Here is a 21,567-nt window from a genome sequence, read left to right as displayed (position 1 = left end):
AAGCAAAGACAAAGCTTGCCCATACTCTGAAGCTCACATTATCCCATACCTTTTTCGTTTGATTTTGAAATTGTGGGGGCGGCTAATCAAATTAAATCAAATTATTAAGTTTTTTTAATCAAACGACAGCTTAATTCATAACAAATTGTATGCTTTAATAAAATCATATTAGAAAATTTTATATATAAGGCGCGCGCCTTCACTAAATTTTATGTCAAATTACTATAATATTATTGATTGTCGATACGCGTTGATTTAATTTAGTGTCGCATGAATTCGTCACTTCGACTTTGTTTTAAGATAACCATCACATGCTAGATATTTGTTTGCTTCATGAGATGAGATAATAAAAAAAATGTATATATATATAATGATCATGATAATAATATGATCGATATTAACATATACATATATATAATTATTTTTAACTCCAGGTGATAAAACATGGACTTGGTTTATTATCCTTGGCATCCAAATGATGATGAGAATCTATTATATATAATCAAGAAAGGTGACAGGTACTTATCACAGAAATAGCTCAAAGATTATTTTCAAGGAGGCTGGGTTTAAATAATTTCCTGTTTGATTTTCTTCTTATAAAAGACTCAAATTTCCGACATAACCACATGCAATATTGCCCTACCAACGAACTAAATTCTGCTTTTTCATTAAGGGGTTCATATAATATATATTTCACCTCATTATTATTTCTCATTGTCTTTCTTTGAATTGTATTTGAAAATATGTTTACAAGTCCTCGTTTTACCCTAATAATTGTATCGAAATAGTGATAAATATATGCACGCATCACGTGCAAAAGACGTTAATATATGTGTATATGTATATTTATAATTTGCTTCTTACAAACGCTATAGCTATCACTACATTAATTGCTTTCAATACTAATACAATTTTATGGACTATTATAATACCAATTTCATGGAGCAGTAAATTAATTTATACACGAGCATAATTAAGTTTTGTTCAAGAATATATTCTTGGAAGGGTCTAACTGAAAGAAGCCAAAAAATAAATCCACGAGTAGTATCTAGGAAACGAAAATAAAAATGATGAAGATGATGATGTCATGGAAATGTCAATTTGACATCATTGTGATTACCATCCCATTAGGGTGTCGTTACATGGCATGGCAAGCTCGCTTGTCGTTTCGAAAATTTTCAAAGATCTAATTTATGTCTCCACTGTGAAATTATATATATACATATATTTATGGTCTCTTAGATTTTTCATCATTTATTTTTTGTAAATTTATTCTATTTTTTTGCATTCATAGCAATTTCTAGCTCTAACGTTGTTTTCATAGGTTTCATCAATGTCAGAATGAATTTAGAACTATCTCGTCACGCTTTGAAAATGACAGGGAGAATATATATATACTTTAAATATATAATTTCAAAAAATATTTGAAACATATGCATGGAAAAATAACTTATTAATTTGCTGTGGCACATCAAACAAGTCTTATCTAGATAGTACATAGCTTTTTTCTGATTTACTCTATGTCGCACCGAGATGTTCACTCCATGTGTAATCATCATTCTTGGATCGTATGACCTTAAGATACAACATAGAATAAAATATATATGTACATTGTTTGAGTCTATGATAAATTTGGAATCTCATGCATCACTCAGGCATATATATTCAATTAAACATGTTGTATTGAAATATAATAGAAAGTTATATATTTCGAGTGTAGCATAGATCGATCCATGTATATCATTGTTAATGTACACGATATATATATATATATATGACGAGACGAGTTTCTTTTACATATTAATGTGTATGACAATTCCTTACACGTACATAATTAGTTAAAATGTCAATTTGTGTATATGGAATCGGTCTATTCTAGTTACACTTACGTAACATACATGACATGCATCTGGATCTGAGACAATTGTACAATGAATGACATCCACTACGTACCATGGGGTTTTGAATAGGGGACGACACATTCACTAGTAATTTGAAATGTGACACTCGAATCCACAAGTATCTTGATTTTAAACATATATATAGCTCATATTTATTCGGAAGATGGTTTTGATGTATGCTTTTTTCATGTCCCGGAACAATTAGTACATAGGGTTCTCCAATATCACATGCAACTATCAAACCTCAAGCTCAAAGAGCAAATGGAAGGACCACTTTGTACCTTTGTAACTAATTCATATACATTATCATTTTACGAAAATTTGTGAATTTGGTTCTATATATTTGTCTTTTCTTTTCTTTTTTTTTGTGGTTTTTTTTATTTTATACTTAAATTTCAGTCTTGGACATTTATCTTTGTTTTTGTTGCAATTTTGGTTCCGGACTTGACATCCACATGTGTGTAGTACACATGATCAACACTCCCAGTAAATATCTAGTATCTTCCAAAATTTGTTTCTGACTTTTCGAGAGCATTGACAATGGTTGATTAGCTTCAGGTTCAGGGCATGGCAAATTGTGATTGTGTATATATATATATATATATATATATATATATATATATATTAAAATCAATTAACTTTTCACAATTTGATTTCCATCCTTTTTTTTCTTATGACGTGGAACCCGCAACCGCTATTTTTCGTTGCGCACCGGATAAATCATCAGACTAACCAATAGCCTACAAACCACGCTAGTCAGTTAAATCGTACTGGACAAGCTCTGTGCGATAGGTTATTCTGGTAGGGGGAATCAAACATTTTACCACTATCCAAGTGCTTACCTAGCTACTCCACCAATTCGGACATCTCTTGAGGTCAATTTTCATCTATTCTTATATATATGGTGCGGGGGTTCATGATCTTACACACATATATATCATGTAGAGAAGCTTAATGAGTTCATTTATAAAAATGATCAAAATCCACCAGTAAAAAAATTGGTATATTCACTTGAGACTGAAAAAGTTTTATCCAGCATGCAATTTTACTTATTATGCAATAATGTATAGCATTGAAATTAAAGTAAGATACACTATATATATATATATATATATATATATATATAAGTATAGAATAGGACCACAATAATTCATTGAGTAGAAGAATATATACACTGTACAGAAGAGCTATACAGATAGACCACACCATTCTTTGGCTTCTCTTCCCACTTGATATTATATTCCAATTTCATGATTATAAAATATATGTAAAGTCTGCAAACATGTGGGTATTTCGCAGAGCGAGCTATCATTTCTTTGCTCAGGCTTTAAATTGTTGAAAGCCTTGGGATTGAAGGCTTCGATATATATATATATATATAATATATATAATCATGATCGGAATCTCATAGTATATACAGTATTCCCATGATTTGTTTAAGATATATGTTAGAAAGTTTTGCCAGCAAATTAAGAAGATCGAATTTAAAGGGTTCAATTCATTATGTATACTGATTCGTTTGATGCTGTATTTAATTTCTTTCCTTTGTTTTAAAGTTTGCTTTATGATTAGACGTTGAAAGAGTAAAGGGAGGGGACTATGAAAAAAGGTGGTAAAAGCAAAGGAAAGGGTGTGCGTGTCGCCTGAATCACTGTATCTTCGAGTGGGGAGAGGGAGAGGGAGAGGGAGAGGGAGAGGGAGATTCCTGCTCAAGATTTTAGCTTTCATCTGTTGTATTACAATTATATATAAACTTTTTTTTTATTTTAATCTTGGGATTTTCAAGATTCTTAAAAAAAAAATTATAACCTCATTATGGAGTCTGCAAATATCCATCATCATCAGCTACATGAAGATCACCTTCTTGGCTCTTCTTCTTCTTCTTCATCTTCTCCTTCTTCTTCTTCTGTAGCTAGTCTCCCTTCTTCTTATGGATTCGGAAACAATACTCATCTTGCTTGGATACATCCTGCTTCTCACATGTAAGTCTCTGAAAACGCGAGTTTATACTTTATACATATAACTTCAAAAAAAAAAAAAATCATATGTCGGTTACATGAAATCTTACAACATATATGATTATGGTTTAATTTGTTTGTGTGTGTTTTTCACCTTGATCTCATTTTGAACTAGGGTTTGGAAATTGAAACCCTTCATTTTCTTGTATTTGTTTATCAGAAAAATATATGATCTTATAATAATATTTCATTATATTTGATCTTACAGGAGCACAAATGGTTTCAATTCAGACCCTTTGAATCCAAGAGAATCAAGGCAGCAAGAAAACACTACAGTATTCTCTCCACAATATAGTTCCATGTCTCCAGATTTTGGATTCCATTGGGCTAATGTTACGGATTCTTCGCAAGATTTAAATCTTTCAAGAATTAAAGATGAAATCTCTGGCAATTATTATCTTAAGTACACTGATTTATTAAGCAGCCTCCCTCCATCAAGCAATGATTATTCAACCTTCAAGATTGAGCCAAGAAACCAGCAGGATTCAAACGATATCGGAAAGCGACTCTTGCTCAAATCTTTGCCGACCCATGGAGACTTTTACTCCGATTCTCAGAGTAATTATGGAGCTGTAAATTGTGGGAGGGGGTTCAGTCAAATTTTTCCTAGCACAAACGTTTCGAATCCGAATTTAACGGGGTTGACGAATCCGGGATCTTTGGACATGAACCTGCAGGCATTGGATCTCCTCAACTCTTCTAGATTTAGTGGGAATTTTAACCTATCTTTTCCGAATCAAATCGGGTTGTTGAGAGATGGTTTTTGTTATGGGATAGATTATTTGCAGCAATCACATCAAGCGCCAATATTGTATAACTCCAACAAGGTTGGTATATACACACACTTATCCTTAGTTTCACTGTTAATTTCTTACATAATATTCGAAAAGTCGAGATTCCAACATGGAACTCTTCTATATTTTCTCATAAATCTATAGACGAATAGTTTTTCTTGAACTTCTTTTCGACATGACATTAAGTCGAGGCCTATCTAATTTGATGAAGTAACATTATTTCTTTTGTTGCATGTTTACTTTTTTAGCTCTCTCTTTTGTGTTTATGTATTCCAGCTGGTAATATATTATTATCTGATCCCGTTTTGATGTATTGGATTATCTGTGTTTAATGAATGATTATATCTATATACCGAACAACTAACTAATGATCATCATATATAACATACAAAGTGATGCATTATAAATTCGATACAATTTTTATATTTTTATCAGAAAATATATATATTTGAAAAAAGTTTGAGGGAAAGCTAAAAATTCTCTTTTAGAATACGTTGCCACCTTTCTCCATTTAAAGGGCAGCTTCAGCTTTATGCATTATACGTGCACCTTTACATTTTTTGAGAAATTCAATCTTTTGTTGATGGATTTTGACTGGAGGGGCCATTCCTTGTTATTATTATTATTATTATTATTATTATTCTGCTGAAGTTTTAAAATAATTATTGACTTTTTAAAACTTTTTTAAAGAACATATCGGGTTCAATTAGCAACGGAGCAGCCGCAGAAACAAAGCGTAACGGCAATAAAATGGAGGCAAAAGCAGTTCAAAATGCACCCAAAAAATTACGAAGCGAAGCTCGCGCTTCGTGCCCGCCCTTTAAGGTACATTCATGTCATCTCTAGATTTATGAAGATGAAATTTTATTAGTGATTTTTATTAAATGATCAGGTGAGAAAAGAGAAACTGGGAGATAGAATTTCTGCACTGCAACAACTAGTTGCACCTTTTGGAAAGGTAGTCTCATTCTACTTCAAAATGTGATTGGCATCATCATTTATATATATTGAAACTATAAAAAAAAAAAATAGATCTACTAAATTTATTAACATATCCATTTTGCATGCTTGGGATTTTTATTTTATTTAAGAATGAAAGACTGACTACATTCTGCTGATGAGTAAATTAATAAGCATTTCATATAATATATTGCATGCATGTGTGGATGGAGAATATTGCAGACAGACACAGCGTCCGTACTAATGGAGGCCATAGGTTACATCAAATTCCTTCAAAGCCAGGTCGAGGTAATTAATGAATATTGTATATTTAAACTAGCTAAACGATATTCTTCTTAATTTGTGTGTCTAATCTTATTCTAAAGACATAAAATACAACATTTTCCTATCACAATTTTGTCTGTGTGTGTTATGTTTAATTAATTAAAGAGGGCAGCATTAGGATATGGGCGAGGATACGCATGCATAATGCATTAATATATCGAACTACTCCACAAGGAATCTAGCTAGGGTTTTATTATATATTTTATTTAATTATTTAGCTAATTGGTTTCTTGTCAAAATTACATTTTGGTTATACTTTACATGTTTTTTTTATTTTTCATTATGTGGTCGGTCAATAATACCGCGGTTTAGTCCACTAATTTTTACTTCTTTTCAAATTTTAATTTTTTTTATCGGATTGACGTAACATCAAAAATAATAATGTATCACTGGAAAATGCTGACATGACAATGGACGTTGTTGACGTGTCTCATACTACATCAGCACTAAGGTGGAAAGGGGCTAAAATTTAAAGAAAAAAAAAAGTGTAATAAGTTAGTATCTTAAGACCGTTGATTGATAGCATGACTAAAACTGAAAAACGTGCAAGTTATATGACCAAAAATATAATTATTTTCTCATATATAGTACCATCTGCAATTTGTTAATTAATCTTCCATTTTATTCGATTTAATTGATCATTGACTGCGTAGAATATGATGTTAACAAAAAAAAAAAGGAATTATTTTATTAAAAAAAATTGTAACTTTGATCATGTGCTTTTGCAAATTGTCACTTTGTGATTTTGATCTCATATGTTAAAATTCGATCAAATTTCAGTTTAATTAGTTAGTATATTTCAATTTTTGGTAATTTTAATTTTATTTCTTAATAAGTGTCGATGTGGTACTGTATGAGTCAACTCCAGGTAGTCGTGATGTCCTTGTGCAGTTTGTTTCACATTAATAAAGATGACTAAAATTGCAAAAAATAACAAAGATAGTGGACTAAGATAAAATTTGATATTGTAGATATGCAAATATATATAACCAAACGTGCAGTTTCCTGTTGCTTTACTAATATTAAACATATTTAATTATCATCAAAATCAAATTAATTGAAAGATTAACAAATTGATGATGGTGTGTTTATATATATATAGTATACGTTTAGAAAATGCACCTTAAATATTACATGTACGATTACTTTTGAAATTACAAAACTATATCTCAAATGCACTGTTTTAGATTTTTTTTCAATTAAAGTGCATTTAGGTTATAAGTTTGTAATTTTAAATGTAATATATAACTAGAACTATGTGTGTAACATTCATTGTGCATACATATTATATATAGGCTATAGCACAACTAGTATTTTATTTTTGAATACAAAATATAACATATAATATATTTTTATGCCTGATATATATTACAGACTCTAAGCGTCCCTTACATGAAGTGTGCATCCCGGAACAAGAAAAGCAAAGTACTGAAAGGGGTACGACTCTCAATTACTCCATAAAAATCTTCCTTGACTTTTACGTTACATTCCTATCTATGATTCACCACTTAATTAATATAAAAGTATTAAGATATATCAAAGGTAATTAATTAAATTCTGATTAATAATCTTCGATTGCTTTTTTTTTAACTTCATAATTGCATTGTTATTCTGTCATCTTAAGTGTTATCCGGAGTTGACAAATTAAATTAAATAACCCCTCAAATACGTAGGCTGCGGCATTATTTAAAACTAGCAAATTTCATGCACGCAATCCAAGCATGCACTAAATTAAATTTTTGTGTGAGGCATATTGTGGCTAAAATAATATTTTAGTTAATATTTGAGGTTTTATTTTGTTGAATTGTATTCTGTTTCATTCAAATAAATAATACAATTGTGGGAAATTAGTATTTAATTTGGGGGGAAAAAATTTGGTGTGCCATGGGAGACGAACTAAGATATGCTCATACCTTTACTGCATGTACTATAGATATATTAGATTAGCAATGCACAATTTTAGATTTTGTTTCTTGCTAGAAGTAATTAGAAAATATCAGTGGAAAACTCCAGAATCTTTAGCAAAGGAGGGAAAAGAAGAAAGAAAAGGAATAGGAAAAGTACGAGCAAAAGAAAAGTGAGAAAGTGAATGCGAATTAATTGGTAGAGAAAAAGACAATTTTGGATCTATATATTATTTCTTTTGCTTTTGTCATGTAAATTGTCCAAGTTTATTAATTTTTCTCGTGAAACAGTGAAATGATATTTGGAATTGCTAATATAATGTCAGATATTGCTAATGAGTTAGACACTATCTCACGATATGTCCGAAAAGATACTAAATTTTTTTTTTAAAAAAAAGATAAATTCATCGGATCAAGACTAACTAAACAGCTTACAAACTAAAAATGAACATTAATAACCAAATTACATGACTTAGAATTGTAATTTTCTCTAATATGTACGAATGAATATATGTGTGATGCTTGCTAAATAGGTGAAAATATTGCAGGGAGCTGTAGGGAACGAAAATGAAGAGTCGAAGAGAGACCTTAAAACCCGAGGGCTATGTTTGGTGCCTCTATCCTTGTTGTCCTACATAACCGGCAACGGCGGGGCACCGGTTTGGCCGCCACCTCACTTTGGCGGCGCCACCGGATAACTAAGAACCCTAGAAATCTTTCGTTTCTGTTATCTTAATGACCCTTGTGATTTTTATTTAATTTGATGGAGCAAACTTGGTCACCCCAATAAGATGATTATATATGATTATGGAGTGGACCAAGTTTGATCCATTATCGATTAGTGGGTCAGTTATGATTTCCTAGCTAATTTATTGCTTAGCGCTTAGTTCCATTTGTTTGTGTAAACTAACGAAATTGTATCGCTGTATGATTAATCAATTCTTGTCATGAATCCTTAAATAGAGTTTTGCGGTAGTTAATGCAACTTGATTTTGATACATTGTGAAGGAAAAATAGCTTTTTTCTATAAGTTCATTTGTCCTGCATGTTTTTGGTTTTGATGCATTAATTTATCAAAGTTTGGTTTGATACACTAATTTTTAGTTTTCGTCTAATTTGGTCCAAGTGCAGGTATGACATCGGAAAATAATGACGTGATAACAAAAATACTTACATGTCAAACTGTCATGTCAACAATTGGATTCAAATAACATAAAATCAAAATTTAGTGTACCAAAATAAAAATGTGAAAAGTTAATGGACGAAAATAAAAAAAATGGATAATTTAATGGGGAAAAAAATCATTTTCCCAATAGTGAAAGTTCTATTAATGATCTCTAGAATTTAGTGTCTTGATGGGAATATATATATATATATATATATATATATATATATTTCTTTAATTCATTAGCTTGTCCTATTTGGATTTTGATCCACTTTTACTCAAATTTTGGTTTTTTGTGATTTTTCTTGTTTTTATTCCTATTTAGTTGGAGTGTTGTCGTTGCCATGACAAAAAAAATAATAATAATGGGACTTAGGAAAATAATAGTGTCAGGTCAGAAATTGATAACTTATCCGGTGTCAAGTTGACAATTAGTAAGAAATTAAAATTTAGTATACCAAGAATAAATTATTTTAACAAATTAATGGACTAAAACAAAAATATAACAAGTTACTTGAAAAAAAAAATTGCACTTCATTGTTCATCTCTGAAAATTTCGAAGTTAAATTTTCAGAAATATCGAATGTGCGAACTCAAAATGATCAAAAACCAATCTGCCTACGACTCTTCTAATCCACACTAATGGCACCTGTTGAAAGGGTTTTGTGCATGCTGCCCATGGGATAGTACCTCATGGGCAACATAACCCTTCATGATTGGCCCAAATTAGTGGGCTCCACATAAAATATGTGGAGCCCACTGATTTGGGCCAATCAAATCCCTCCACGCTACCCATGGTTAGCATCGAAGCTTTCTGTTGGAAGATGCCTGCAGAATAACGACATTGTCTTGTTTTGGAGTCGAAAATGATAAAGGCTTAAATTAGCTTAAATAGCATTTATCCCCCCTGCGAAAACCCAAAAGCACATAACCCCGATATAAAGTATTATTTGATAGAGTTTATAGGAAGCATTTCTCGGTTTTTTCTTAACCAAATTTTAATACAAACACATGGTTTGAAAATAATTTTAATTTTAAATATGGGGTTTTATGCTTTTTCGATATTTTAGAATAGTGATAATAAATGTAATTTTCCTGCTTAAATTTAGAAATATTCAAGGATATTTTTTTAAAAAAATTAAAGAAACTTAAAGAAAGTGAAACATTAAACTAAAATGTAATGTGTTGTTCCGATTTTTTTTTTAATTTTTTTAAATAGAAATTTCATTTAAAATCTGATGATTGGTAAGAAATTTGGGCTTTAAAAAAGTCCATTTGACTTGCAATTTCGTAATTTTAAATTTTTAATGGCATTTTAACTACGGCCCCATGGTACAATAAATTATGGATAAAGGACTTGAAAATTATGGGCTTATCTAAAGCTAATTAAGTCCAATGTTGGCTAAAGAAAATTATAACAATTTAAAGCCCAAAATGTATTGCTAAAATATAAACCGGGTTCGCTTCACACGATACTGCCGACGCTTACACGAACCGAACAGTTAGCGCACACAGGTGAAAGATGGCAGAAGTGCAAAGAAGACCTGGACGGCCTGGCCCTCCGCCGGGTAGGGGCCCTCCGCCGCCTCCTTTTGTCAAGCCCTCCGCCCCTCGATCTGAACCTGTAGATCGCGAGAAGGTCTCTTTCTGCCCCTCTTATGTATTTTTTATGATATATTTATTTAGGGTTTTAGAGGTACTGTGGGTGTTTCCCTCTTAATTCTAGCATTTATCTGAGGGATTTCTGGTTAGGAGCTTATTGCTAACCCGGGACAGTCACGTAGCTAGAGAATCAGGTTGCGTTCTAGTTTGTGTGTCCTTACATTTTTGTGCGATTTTTTTGGAAGCTCTGTTTAAGCTAGCAATGATAGAATGAAGGGTTGAGGAAAATATCAATGGTAATCGCAGAGTTCTGAACGTACTTCTAATTTTTTTCTACCGGAATCAGTTAACTGATAAATGTATATTTTGTTTATTATGAGTTTAGCAAGAAAATGTATGACTTGAAAATTGTGGGATACTTTTTGTTGAGAAATAATCAGTGTTATTTAGTTAGAGGGGTCATTAAAATTTACTTTTTCATGGGATTATAGCTTTTATTTATTTGACTTTTTTTTTTGTCTTAATACTTTTACAGACTTGTCCGTTGTTGCTTCGTGTTTTCACAAAGGTATGCTTGTCATTCGTGAACAGCAGCTTTCAATTTATGAAACAGAATTTCCTATACCTTTGGGTTTTTCTTTGTTTTGTTTAAACAAATGGCAGGTTGGAGGCCATCATGCTGATGGAGATTTTGCTGTGAGAGGCAAGGAACCAAAAGATGAGGTTCAGATTTATACATGGATGGATGCAACTTTGCGGGAATTAACTGATCTGGTTAGAGATCTGAGAATTTTTCGCAAAGATTCACCTTCAGTGTTCAAAGTTTTATCTGTGTTCAGTAACGGGGCTTTTGTTTTTTGTGCATGTTAGTGTTTTTGCGTTTGTTTTCTTTGCTTGCCATGTGTGGTGTAGATTATAAATATCGTTCTCCTCTAGTTGCTGCGATGCGCATTCTTGATTTTAGTGGCATAATTCTTGTCAGTCTCAGAGGTTTTAAGTGGTTGTGAGTTGTGACAACTGACAAATTGTGTTGGAGTGCATTTATTTATTTTTATTTTGTGCCATACATCAGTTGGATCTGCATGCAAAAGCAAGAGTAGTGTTTTCCTTAAATAGGGGGAAAAAAAGAGCAAGTAGCTTAGCTCCTCACGTTTTCTTTGTTTTGATATTTGTATCCCGTTTTTGGAAGAAAAACTCGTATTTATTTCAGTTTGTGGTTAACCATTTTGTTTGCTTTTCAGGTAAAAGAAGTAGCTCCCGAAGCAAGAAGAAGAGATGCTATTCTGTCTTTTGCTTTTGTCTATCCTGATAAACGTGGTCGGTTTGTGGTTAGAGAGGTAAATACTCCATGTGTTTGTTTGGTGACTTTTATTATTTTCCCACGATATTGATTTCAATTTTGCATATAGGCATAAATACTTCATGTGCTTGTTTGCTGACTTTATCATTTTCCCATATATTGATTTCATTTTTGCACATGGGCATCCTAACTGCCAATTCTGTTCTCATGTTAGCCATCGTAGATTGTTCTTCTCCTTATATTGATCATTGATAATGGTGGAAGGATGGTTAGACAGGAATATGTAATAAACCCATTGAAAAATCGATTCGCCGAGTCTTTTTATTTTATAAATTTTGCAATATTTGTAACGAGAAGCATAAAACTCGATCAATCTCGGTTTCTTTTTCATATTCAAGGTTGGGAGAACATTTTCTTACACTAATGGAAGACGGCCTGACAGTGGAAGCAAAGCCTTGGGGGAACTCAGCTTCCAGGTAAACATTCGATCCCACGTGCAGCAACATAACAGGGGTTTTCACTAATTGTTTTTGACTCGTTGAATACTAATGCAGATAGGTGATTACTTGGATGTCGCGATCCTGACCCAGTAATCCATGCCGGTTTCCTTTGCCCCGACGTTCATGTGTCTTCTGCAGCCCACATTTGACGAGGCTTTCTCACTCCAAAAAGATAGATCTGTAGGTGTGAAGTAATTGCGAACCAATGCGTAATGCACGTCTTTTCAATCAATGTTTGGTACTTAGATGAGGAAAAAGATTTACTGCTCGTTTATGCTATTGAGAATTAAGAACATATTTTTTTGGTATGGGTTCGCCTATGTCTAAACTTTCATCTGACTCGTGACTCCTAAATTAAACAATTATGTCATATAAGTAGGTATTTGGGGACGTGGCTTTTAGCCAACATAAATCTTCTATTTTCTGTGTGGAGGCCTCAAAAAATAATATTAGTGAAAAAAAATCGATTCAATCCATGTTGAAGTAAAAATTAATATTTGAAGTAAAAAAATAATATTTTTTCATGATGTGGTGTGGTCGGAGATATCTCTTATAAATCTGATCGGTTATATTGTCTCATATGAATTTTTGTGATTTTTTCTATGTTTCTTGTGATATTGTTTCACTTATTTATCTTGGAAAGACGGATCGATTTGATATGACCCAAAAAAAAATCACTTTTGACTTAAAACAATTAATTTAACTTGGAGTCTCTGAATCTATATTTGCGAACTTGAGAAAGTAATTTAAAGTTTGCTCTCATTTCCATCTCCCTGGAGTAGCCATTTCCTTTAAAAATAATAATTTTTCTTTATTCTGGTATAGTACTAGTAGGATATCAACTCAAAAATTGAATCGGGAAAGTGTCGTAAGTGTTTTTTGTTTTTGATACACAGGATCACAATTTACAAAATAAATCATTCTACCTTTTTCTGTTTTGTGTTACTGCTACTTTTGTTCTAGGCAATTCGTTATTTTATTTTTAAAAAAAATTCTATTGCCCAATTACCAAAAAAATCATCAATTTTAAATTATGTATTTAATATTTAATTATAAGAATATTAAAGATTCAACCAGTCGATGGGGACCCAACGAATATTTGGATCAGTTAGTGATAAGATGGAATAGAAAACAGATGCATGGTTGAATCTAAAAATGAATAATTCAAGAAAAAAAAAAAGAAAAGAAAAAAATAAAGCGATTTTCCAGAAATAACCTTCAATTTCATTATATTTACAATGCAAGGACTTGTTTCTTATCCACAATGTCTCGGTGAGATAGATGCACACGTGTCGTCCAACAGATATTTCTTCATGTCAATTCCTATATGACGTCATCTACCGAGCTCAGTGTGTGAAAAGTCATAAATACCCCCTCAGATAATACATTTAATGAGCATCATCTAGAACGCGTGGACCCAATCATTAAAAATATCTAATTTTGACTGGACTAACTTTACTTATCTCTTTTTTTATATATATATAATATAACTAAATATGTTTGGTTGTTGAGATAAATAATATATAGATAAGTAATGTATTGTAATAAAAAAAAAATAAGAAATGATAGTGGATAAAATATTTGATTTAATTGATAGATTATAGTTGATTTGATTTGATTGATTAAATTTTATATAAAAATTATAAATTATTATTTTATCCTTTTAAAAAATAAATAAAATATAAATAATAATATTTATAGGGGGTAATATAGTAATTTAAATTAATGATTTGATTGATGTATGATAAATAATTAATGATTTAATTGATGTAAAATTATAATTAATAGATGGATAAATAATATGATGAGAAGAATGTAGGATTAGAAAGGATAAATTTGTACAAGGATTATTAATAATGCTACCAAACATAGCTTTACATTTTATATTATTTTCTTAATCAAATAAAGTATTAATTTAAAAGGCAGATATCTTATTAGAGAATTTCGTCAATTTTATTCATGAGATAAGTCAATTCTATTTATATTTATAATAAAAATTAATATTTATATAATAAAAAATAATATTTTTTCATGTATAAATTTAATAAAATATCCGTATCACAAAATTAACGGTGCGACCCTAGAGTTTTTGCCTAATTTAAAACTGTTAAATTAAATATTTTAAAATCTTAAAAAAAATTATAAAACCTACCAATGTATTGTTTTTTGACACAAAACTTAAAAGTTTTTTTCATGAATTGAAACGAATCGAGAATATGTCTTACAAAATTGTTTATTATTATATTGGAGTAAAGTTCAAATGTGAATAATAATGGAGAAAAATTATTAACAATAAAAAATATATATATAAAAAGTTTTAGTTATCCAAAAAAAATGGAAGAAATGAAGAAGAAAATGGTACACAGCTACCAAAAATAATACAATTTATGCTTTCACCAATCCATGTCTTGAAGAAGAATCTATCATCCTGTTCTCTCTCTCTCTCTCTCTCTCTCTCTCACGCCATTGTTTCCCTTCCTTTATCCACTCTTCACTTGTCGGTCGTTAATTATCCATCCACAGACTCTCTCCACTCCTGATCTCATTTTTCTTTCTTCTGTTTTCTCCGTGTGCGTGCGCGCGTACCAGGTCAGTTATCCTCTTGTTTTCCAGAAATTTTGGTGATTCTTCATCTTTTTCCTCAAGTTAATCTTCAGCTTTTTGTGGGTTTTGATCTGGAGTAAGATCAGGTTTCTTATAGAGGTGAGCGTGATGTTAACATCCATGAACAGGGATTTCGTTTTGTTTTGTCAAACTTGCGTCTTGAAAAATAGAAGTGGGGTTAAAATTTGAGATTTTTGGGGAGACGGTGAGTTTTCTTGGGAATTTTTTTGGCTTGGATGAGGTTAGCTTGTAGAATCGGATAAGTATTCGGTTTGATTGACTTTTGACGTTTCTTTGAGATTATTATTTGTGTACTGAATATGTTAAATTTAAAGATTTGAACTTTGTTTAGTCTCTGTGCAGCGTATCGTGTGATGGGTTAATCATACTTTTCTTGGGGGGGAAACAAACTAAATTCTGAGTTTGACGATTATGATGATTTGTTCTGAGGTAGAAGACAAAATAATTTGATTTTTTAAAAAAATAAATAAATAAAAAATCTTCGTGCTATAATACACTGTCGGGGTGGAGTTTTCGCTTTGGAATTTTCAAGAAAACAAATTTCTAAATGGCCACAGCTGAAAATGATTATCAAGGTGTATATAATATTTAAAAATAATAATCTGCCGGCTAACTTTAATTTATGACTATAAAATACATTGATTTTATGATACTCGTGAGTCTTTTTCGTTGGCGACATTTCTTTGCTTGTGAGATGTTGTGATGTTTACTGATTATATACGTTTAATGCAGCTGAAAAGATTTCAGGATGGCTTCTCTGCAAGGCCCTGTTGTTTGCCCTGTGATCAGATCAAAACAAACGGGAGTCTACTCTGTGCCTTTTGGTTCTCTCTTTCTGAAAGATAAATTAATTAGAAACGGCTTTTTGGGGCTCAAAGGGCCGAAAAATGGCAGCACTAATACAGTTCTTCTGCAAAATTTAAAGAAATGCAACATGATTAGGTGTAGTTTCAGTTCATCATCGAATGGTAATGGAAGAATGGCTGAAAATTCCAACGAAAATGATGCTGATTATGTTGATTCTAGCGTGATAGAAGCTGGTACGTGGAGGAGTTGCACTAGTTTTCCCAGAATTTAATTTTGCTGTGATTCATCTTATCGAACCTATATTTTCGGGATAATAATCTTTGTGGTGTTTGGAATTTGATTAAATATATATATATATATATAATAGTTATTCAAATGTGTGAAGACTACGATTGATATTTGATGGTGTCGATTGATTGTTTTTAATAGTTGAGGTGAAAAGTGGCTCGGATGGTTTCATGATCAAGATGCGAGATGGTAAGCATTTGAGATGTATCCATAACAATCCTCAGGGAAGTCATTTCGCGGATTATGCACCGCATCCTGCAATTGTGTTGAAGATGGAAGACGGAACTGGACTTCTCCTCCCAATTATAGTTTGTAAGTGCACAATGCTACAGTTATTCGAAACATATATTGAAATCTGTTTTTTAAAAAAATATTATTATATCTGGAGTCTCTTCTGGTTTATGTTACAGTGGAAATGCCAAGCGTGCTACTCATGGCAGCTGTGCGCAATGTTCAAATTGTACGGATGGTTCTGTTTCAGTTATCAAACTCAAAACCAAATAATCTTGGTTCTAAACTTTGTAGCTCTTGTAGATTTAATTTTTCGACAAAACTTTCAGGCTAGGCCTACGATGTATCAAGTAGTGAAGGACATGATTGAGAAGATGGGCTATACGGTTGGTTTTTAATTTGTTCTACTTCATTATATTTCGTTGTGCAGGAATTCCTGCACAGACTTATCTTAGGTAGTGCCTTTGATATGTTTGTTGGCCTCTGTTTTCAGGTTAAACTTGTGCGTGTCACCAAAAGGGTACACGAGGCATACTTTGCTGAGCTGCATCTTGTAAAGGTAAGTTAATCTACATTGTTTTCGTTAGTGGTTGATGAAAATATGTAGTCCCGTGTGATCAAGTCAGGCTTAATTTATAGTTAGTGGTGTTCTTGATCTAGTAACAATTTTTTTTTATCCTTCTTGAAGTTGGATAATGAAGCCGAGAGTGTCAGATTTGATCTGCGGCCCTCAGATGCAATTAACATTGCAGTGAGATGCAAGGTAAAAGAATTTTGCTTTAACTTCATTTACCCTTTATCTTTTTCTGATAAATTCGATAACAAAAAAAACTGTTCCTGAAGAAAAGATTTGGACCGTGTTGATTCAGCATGTACCGAAGAATTAAATTAAATTATGTGATTCATTTAAGAATGTAAGAAATCAAACGGATCAACTCATAGTAATGATTTCATAAACACCATCTTGAATTTACAATGCGATCTGTATAGGTGCCGATACAAGTGAACAAGTTCTTGGCGTATAATGATGGAATGAGGGTCGTTGAATCTGCAAAGGTGTCTGTGCAGAGCTCTTTGTTGGATGGCCAATTTTTCACCGAGCTAGACAGGTAAATTTATTGTCCTAAAGGACCTAATTTCGGTAGGCGTTTACAGTTTCTGAAAGATAAGGTGAAGGGAAGATATTTTACTCTCAGTTGTCATTGCAGGCCTACTGGGCAACCATGTATCGATACAAAGGAGTTTGATCTAGTACGTAACATGCTAATTGCTGTGGTCGAGGAACGTTACAGAGATGCAGGTATATGATCCAAATTGGCTCACGTAGAGGCAGTTCCGGTAGAAGACGATTACCCAAACCCCAACCCCAAACAAACAAACTAATTTTTTTTAAAATTTAACCTATGTTTATTCCACCGAATTCCGTTTATACGCTTGCATCTGTGTCACCTGTATCCATATGAATTATTTGGTTCATCACCGGTGATGTTCACGCATTTCTTAATTCTTGCCGTCTGCTGCAGCTTCATGGAGGGATAAATTGACTCAGCTCCGCTCGAAGAAGAACTGGGTGTAGCGTATCAGATCCTGTCGATGGACTGTGGGATGTATGATGATGCCTTGTGTACATATTAATCATTGGTCCTGTGTGTACATGTATAGATTAAACTATGAACAGGCCTCTGCCAAAGTCCTGGACAATTCTATTCTCCAGTGATATACAACCAGGCAAAATTGTTGGTATTCTTGCACTTTCATTACAGAAAAGAGTCTTTGAAGAATTAAACTAATCTTTAATGGGAAAAAGTGATCAAGGGAAAGTGTTTATAAAAAATTATACTGCAGAATCTTTAATTAAGTGAATTCGGATGTGATTTTTCGTTGAAAAAATGATATTTCCCGTTGGCACTATTACAAGTTTCTCGTTCTTGCAAACATTCTCCTGATCTTGCTGAGCTTTCTCGACTGTTCTACAATAACACCATCTGTAGAAGGGCTTTCGTAGAATACGACCTCGTATCCATCCCGAAGATTATCCAAACCTTTGGTTAGAAGTTGCCAGAACAAGCCGGCGGCGGCGGCTCCACCACCTGAGGCAGACGAATAAATAGCAGAGTAAACTACAGTCAACAGTTCATCTCTCTTATTCGTGACGTATCCTCGGTCTCTCGAAGACTTGCCAAACTCCGCTAATATTAGGGGCTTCCGCAGAATATTCTGCGCATCTTGAATGTGGTTTTCGAGCCAATTTCTCAAGAACGAGAGCTGTGCCTCGTCACTTTCGTTGGCAAACCTGTTTATGTAGAAGGATGATGATCATCAGAACATGGGGCGAGCAAAATTTCGGTTAAACTGAAGTAACTGGTTGAAGCTGTGATGTATTACCATTGGTCTGGATACGCGTGGACCGTCGCGAAATCGACGTGGGGAATCTGGTTGTTTGATATGAAATCTGTTCCAACTTGAAAATATGGGATGTTGTGCTGCTTGCGTGCGTCTGATGGCCCGTAGAAGCCTTCGAGCCCGGCTTCCAGGAGATGCTTAGTGTCTATAGATTTCAAGTAGGAAGCCATTTCTGAAATCCATGCCTGTGGAGTACAATTTGTTTTGATCCAGGGAATCAAACTCTTGTGTCACTGTTCCGCAAATCAAGAAAAAGATTCAAAGGCAAATGAAACCTGCATGGTCCTCCCAGACTTATCAGTGGCGCATCTTGGCTCATTCATAAGCTCCCAAGCCATGATTGTGGGGTCATCCCTGTAAGCAACTCCCGTGATGCTGTTTCGTCTTGTGAGAACAACCTAGTATATATCACCATCACATGACCAAATACAATTCATGACAAAATTCACAGGCATTTGATTGTTTGTAGTAACCATGCACCCTTACTTTAATATGGTTTCTGTAGTAACTTTTTACGAGTGGATTTGTGAAGAAAACGTCTTCTGATGATATCTTTTGTCCCTTCTTTCTTGCCCACTCTACATACTGTTTCTTCCCTCCAAAATCAGCATAGTTGTTCACCAAGCTTAGAATCAGCTTCATTCCGTGTCTTCCAGCTTCAGCGATCGCAAAATCCAGTCCCTGTATTTGCCATTTCTTTGTTATGTCTCTTCATGACTAAGATCTTCACCCGAATATAAAATCTACGGTGCATTTTAACCGTCGAACGATTCTTTAAAATATACTGATGTGTATTTCCAAGTAATGAAAATGTGACAAAAAATGAGAATGAAAACTGGCCTGAAACATCTGCTCATTGTACGAGCCTGGAGAATACTGGAGAGGGGAATAGCCTCCGTCCGCGAAGGCCCATGTTCTTGCGATGGTGAGGCCATGTTTTGCAGCTTCTTCAAATGCAGAAGAGACTTTGTATCTCTGAGATTTATCGGAGGCCACAAGCATTAGCCAGTAAGCATTGAATCCATTAGCATAAAAAGGGGTTCCATGAAGCATGAAATGGACACCTTCTGTGGAGACAAATCCAGCTTCTGCTGCCGAGGCTTTGAAGTGAATTTTACGTTCATATATCAAGAAAATTACCAAGAAAATGTAACTCCACAACAACTTCATTTTCCTCTTGGTGTGTTTGTGTGTGTGAAGCAGGGTGGAAAATATGGAGATGAAAAGGTATTAGTAGTGATGAAAAGTTCCAAGTTATTATAGGTTGATTTCAGTTTTTAATGCTATTTATTAGTGTAATCTGCCCAATATTAACTCTCTTTAATTAACTATTTCCAAAATTATTCTATATTAATCTCAATTATATTGGCCAGTTTTTTGCTTCAAATATATTGATTTGTACTATATTTAGCACGATTTTTTCTAATTTTTTTCCTAATATTATGTCTCAAAAAACGTGTAACCGTTTTTAAATAAATTAGATAGGAATAAAATATTTCAATCATATATATTTATTAATCCATAGAAAAAACAAGCTTATATGATCGTGATGGAATGAGTATTTAAAAATAAACCAACAATTTTTTTAAAATATAAGATTATTTCAACTTCTTCTTGATACCATAAAAAAATTATTTAAATAACCAGTATAACAATTCTACTTTTCATATCGTTTTTTTCTCTATCCCGCTCATTTGATTTTTTTTTTTTCACTCTCAATGTTTTCCTTGATAGCATAGTTTTTGGACTATATATATATATTTAAAAATAATGATAATGTAATTAATTTGGTTCCATAATATTTTTGAGTTGGATATCATATCATGACACTAGAGTTGTTACCGTTAATTTGTAGGTAGGGGGATCGGACGAGTAGGTGAAAACAAGGTGGCATTACATGCATATCATATGTTGAAATTAGTGCAATAATTAATGTAAATGAACTAAACTCCTTTTGCTTTTTTTTAACAAACTTATGTTTTTAGCTTAAAAAAAACAAAATTATGTTTTGAATATATTTTGAAAATGCTCATTTTTTCAAAATTAAACTCCAAGACAAAGTTGAATCATACCCTTAAACTTTTGAAGTTTTTAATATGTGATTAGATTGTTCTTTGTCAAAATTTGTACAGCTTCTTTTGACATCATTTTCAAATAACTCTAAGAAGATGCTATTAAGAGGTTAAAAATACTAAGTGTCATAATCTCGATCGAGTTTAAGCTAATATAAATATGGTATCATAATGTTAAATTATGCTAATATAATAGTCCAAAATTGATTTTAAAATGTGAATTCGATAAAATATATATATATATATATATATCTACCCAGCCTATATTACTCAAATTATATTTGAATCAATAGATGTAATATGAAGATATTATCTTTATATTAACATTTAATTAACTCATAATCAGATAATTGAGATTCACTCAACAAAATAAGGGATAGTCATTTAATGTGACACGACTCACGAGTAGGTAAAGTGTTGGATTTATCAATATATAAGTGGGAAATTTCATCATATCTTAAGGGTAAGGATGTCGAGGTGAATATTTATTTAATAATAAATGCATGTGAAGTCTAGGAAAAAAATTTAATGAATTTCACATGAATTGGTAAATTTTCTTATAACTTCAACATCTCAAAAAATTCAGCTTATTGGAAATTTTAAATAAGCCTCATTATACACATAACATTTTTCTTTGAACTAAGATTGGCGCATTAATTTCATTTTACAGAAA

At 32.4% G+C, this 21,567-nt stretch overlaps 4 protein-coding genes across 7 annotated transcripts; 3 read left to right on the top strand and 1 right to left on the bottom strand.

Annotated features, from left to right (window-relative positions):
• The first annotated feature begins 3,083 nt into the window (after positions 1 to 3,083).
• Positions 3,084 to 8,900, top strand: LOC140890369 (transcription factor bHLH110). 2 transcript variants are annotated; one of them, XM_073298131.1, is made up of 7 exons: positions 3,084 to 3,883; positions 4,128 to 4,746; positions 5,404 to 5,538; positions 5,606 to 5,671; positions 5,896 to 5,961; positions 7,372 to 7,434; positions 8,483 to 8,900. In XM_073298131.1, exons 1-7 carry the CDS (start codon positions 3,717 to 3,719, stop codon positions 8,597 to 8,599), a joined length of 1,233 nt encoding a protein of 410 aa, XP_073154232.1. In that variant the 5' UTR covers positions 3,084 to 3,716; the 3' UTR covers positions 8,600 to 8,900. The 2 variants fall into 2 exon arrangements, with proteins under 2 accessions (XP_073154232.1, XP_073154228.1); XM_073298127.1 differs by having other exon boundaries at positions 8,450 to 8,900.
• Positions 8,901 to 10,535: 1,635 nt separating this feature from the next.
• Positions 10,536 to 12,992, top strand: LOC140875144 (histone deacetylase complex subunit SAP18). Its single transcript, XM_073278704.1, has 6 exons — positions 10,536 to 10,705; positions 11,204 to 11,236; positions 11,332 to 11,442; positions 11,910 to 12,005; positions 12,367 to 12,444; positions 12,523 to 12,992. The coding sequence occupies exons 1-6, from the start codon at positions 10,589 to 10,591 to the stop codon at positions 12,559 to 12,561; spliced, it is 474 nt and encodes a 157-aa protein (XP_073134805.1). The 5' UTR covers positions 10,536 to 10,588; the 3' UTR covers positions 12,562 to 12,992.
• Positions 12,993 to 14,816: 1,824 nt separating this feature from the next.
• Positions 14,817 to 18,162, top strand: LOC140874903 (bifunctional nuclease 1). Of its 3 annotated transcripts, none has more exons than XM_073278396.1 (11): positions 14,817 to 15,057; positions 15,436 to 15,522; positions 15,826 to 16,133; positions 16,330 to 16,500; positions 16,599 to 16,648; positions 16,749 to 16,805; positions 16,913 to 16,978; positions 17,108 to 17,182; positions 17,410 to 17,528; positions 17,628 to 17,719; positions 17,943 to 18,162. In XM_073278396.1, exons 3-11 carry the CDS (start codon positions 15,842 to 15,844, stop codon positions 17,993 to 17,995), a joined length of 975 nt encoding a protein of 324 aa, XP_073134497.1. In that variant the 5' UTR covers positions 14,817 to 15,057; positions 15,436 to 15,522; positions 15,826 to 15,841; the 3' UTR covers positions 17,996 to 18,162. The 3 variants fall into 3 exon arrangements, with proteins under 3 accessions (XP_073134497.1, XP_073134505.1, XP_073134488.1); XM_073278404.1 differs by lacking the exon at positions 15,436 to 15,522 and adding an exon at positions 15,159 to 15,171; XM_073278387.1 differs by lacking the exon at positions 15,436 to 15,522 and having other exon boundaries at positions 14,818 to 15,057.
• Positions 17,955 to 20,098, bottom strand: LOC140874897 (mannan endo-1,4-beta-mannosidase 7-like). Its single transcript, XM_073278376.1, has 5 exons — positions 19,663 to 20,098; positions 19,309 to 19,503; positions 19,098 to 19,220; positions 18,805 to 19,007; positions 17,955 to 18,712 (listed from the first exon to the last, which is right to left on the bottom strand). Exons 1-5 carry the CDS (start codon positions 19,990 to 19,992, stop codon positions 18,331 to 18,333), a joined length of 1,233 nt encoding a protein of 410 aa, XP_073134477.1. The 5' UTR covers positions 19,993 to 20,098; the 3' UTR covers positions 17,955 to 18,330.
• Between the last annotated feature and the right edge of the window lie 1,469 nt (positions 20,099 to 21,567).

The sequence above is a fragment of the Henckelia pumila genome, chromosome 1, assembly GCF_033568475.1.
Source record: "Henckelia pumila isolate YLH828 chromosome 1, ASM3356847v2, whole genome shotgun sequence".
NCBI classification, from domain to species: Eukaryota; Viridiplantae; Streptophyta; class Magnoliopsida; order Lamiales; family Gesneriaceae; genus Henckelia; species Henckelia pumila.
This window is presented reverse-complemented; position numbering and strand designations above follow the sequence as displayed.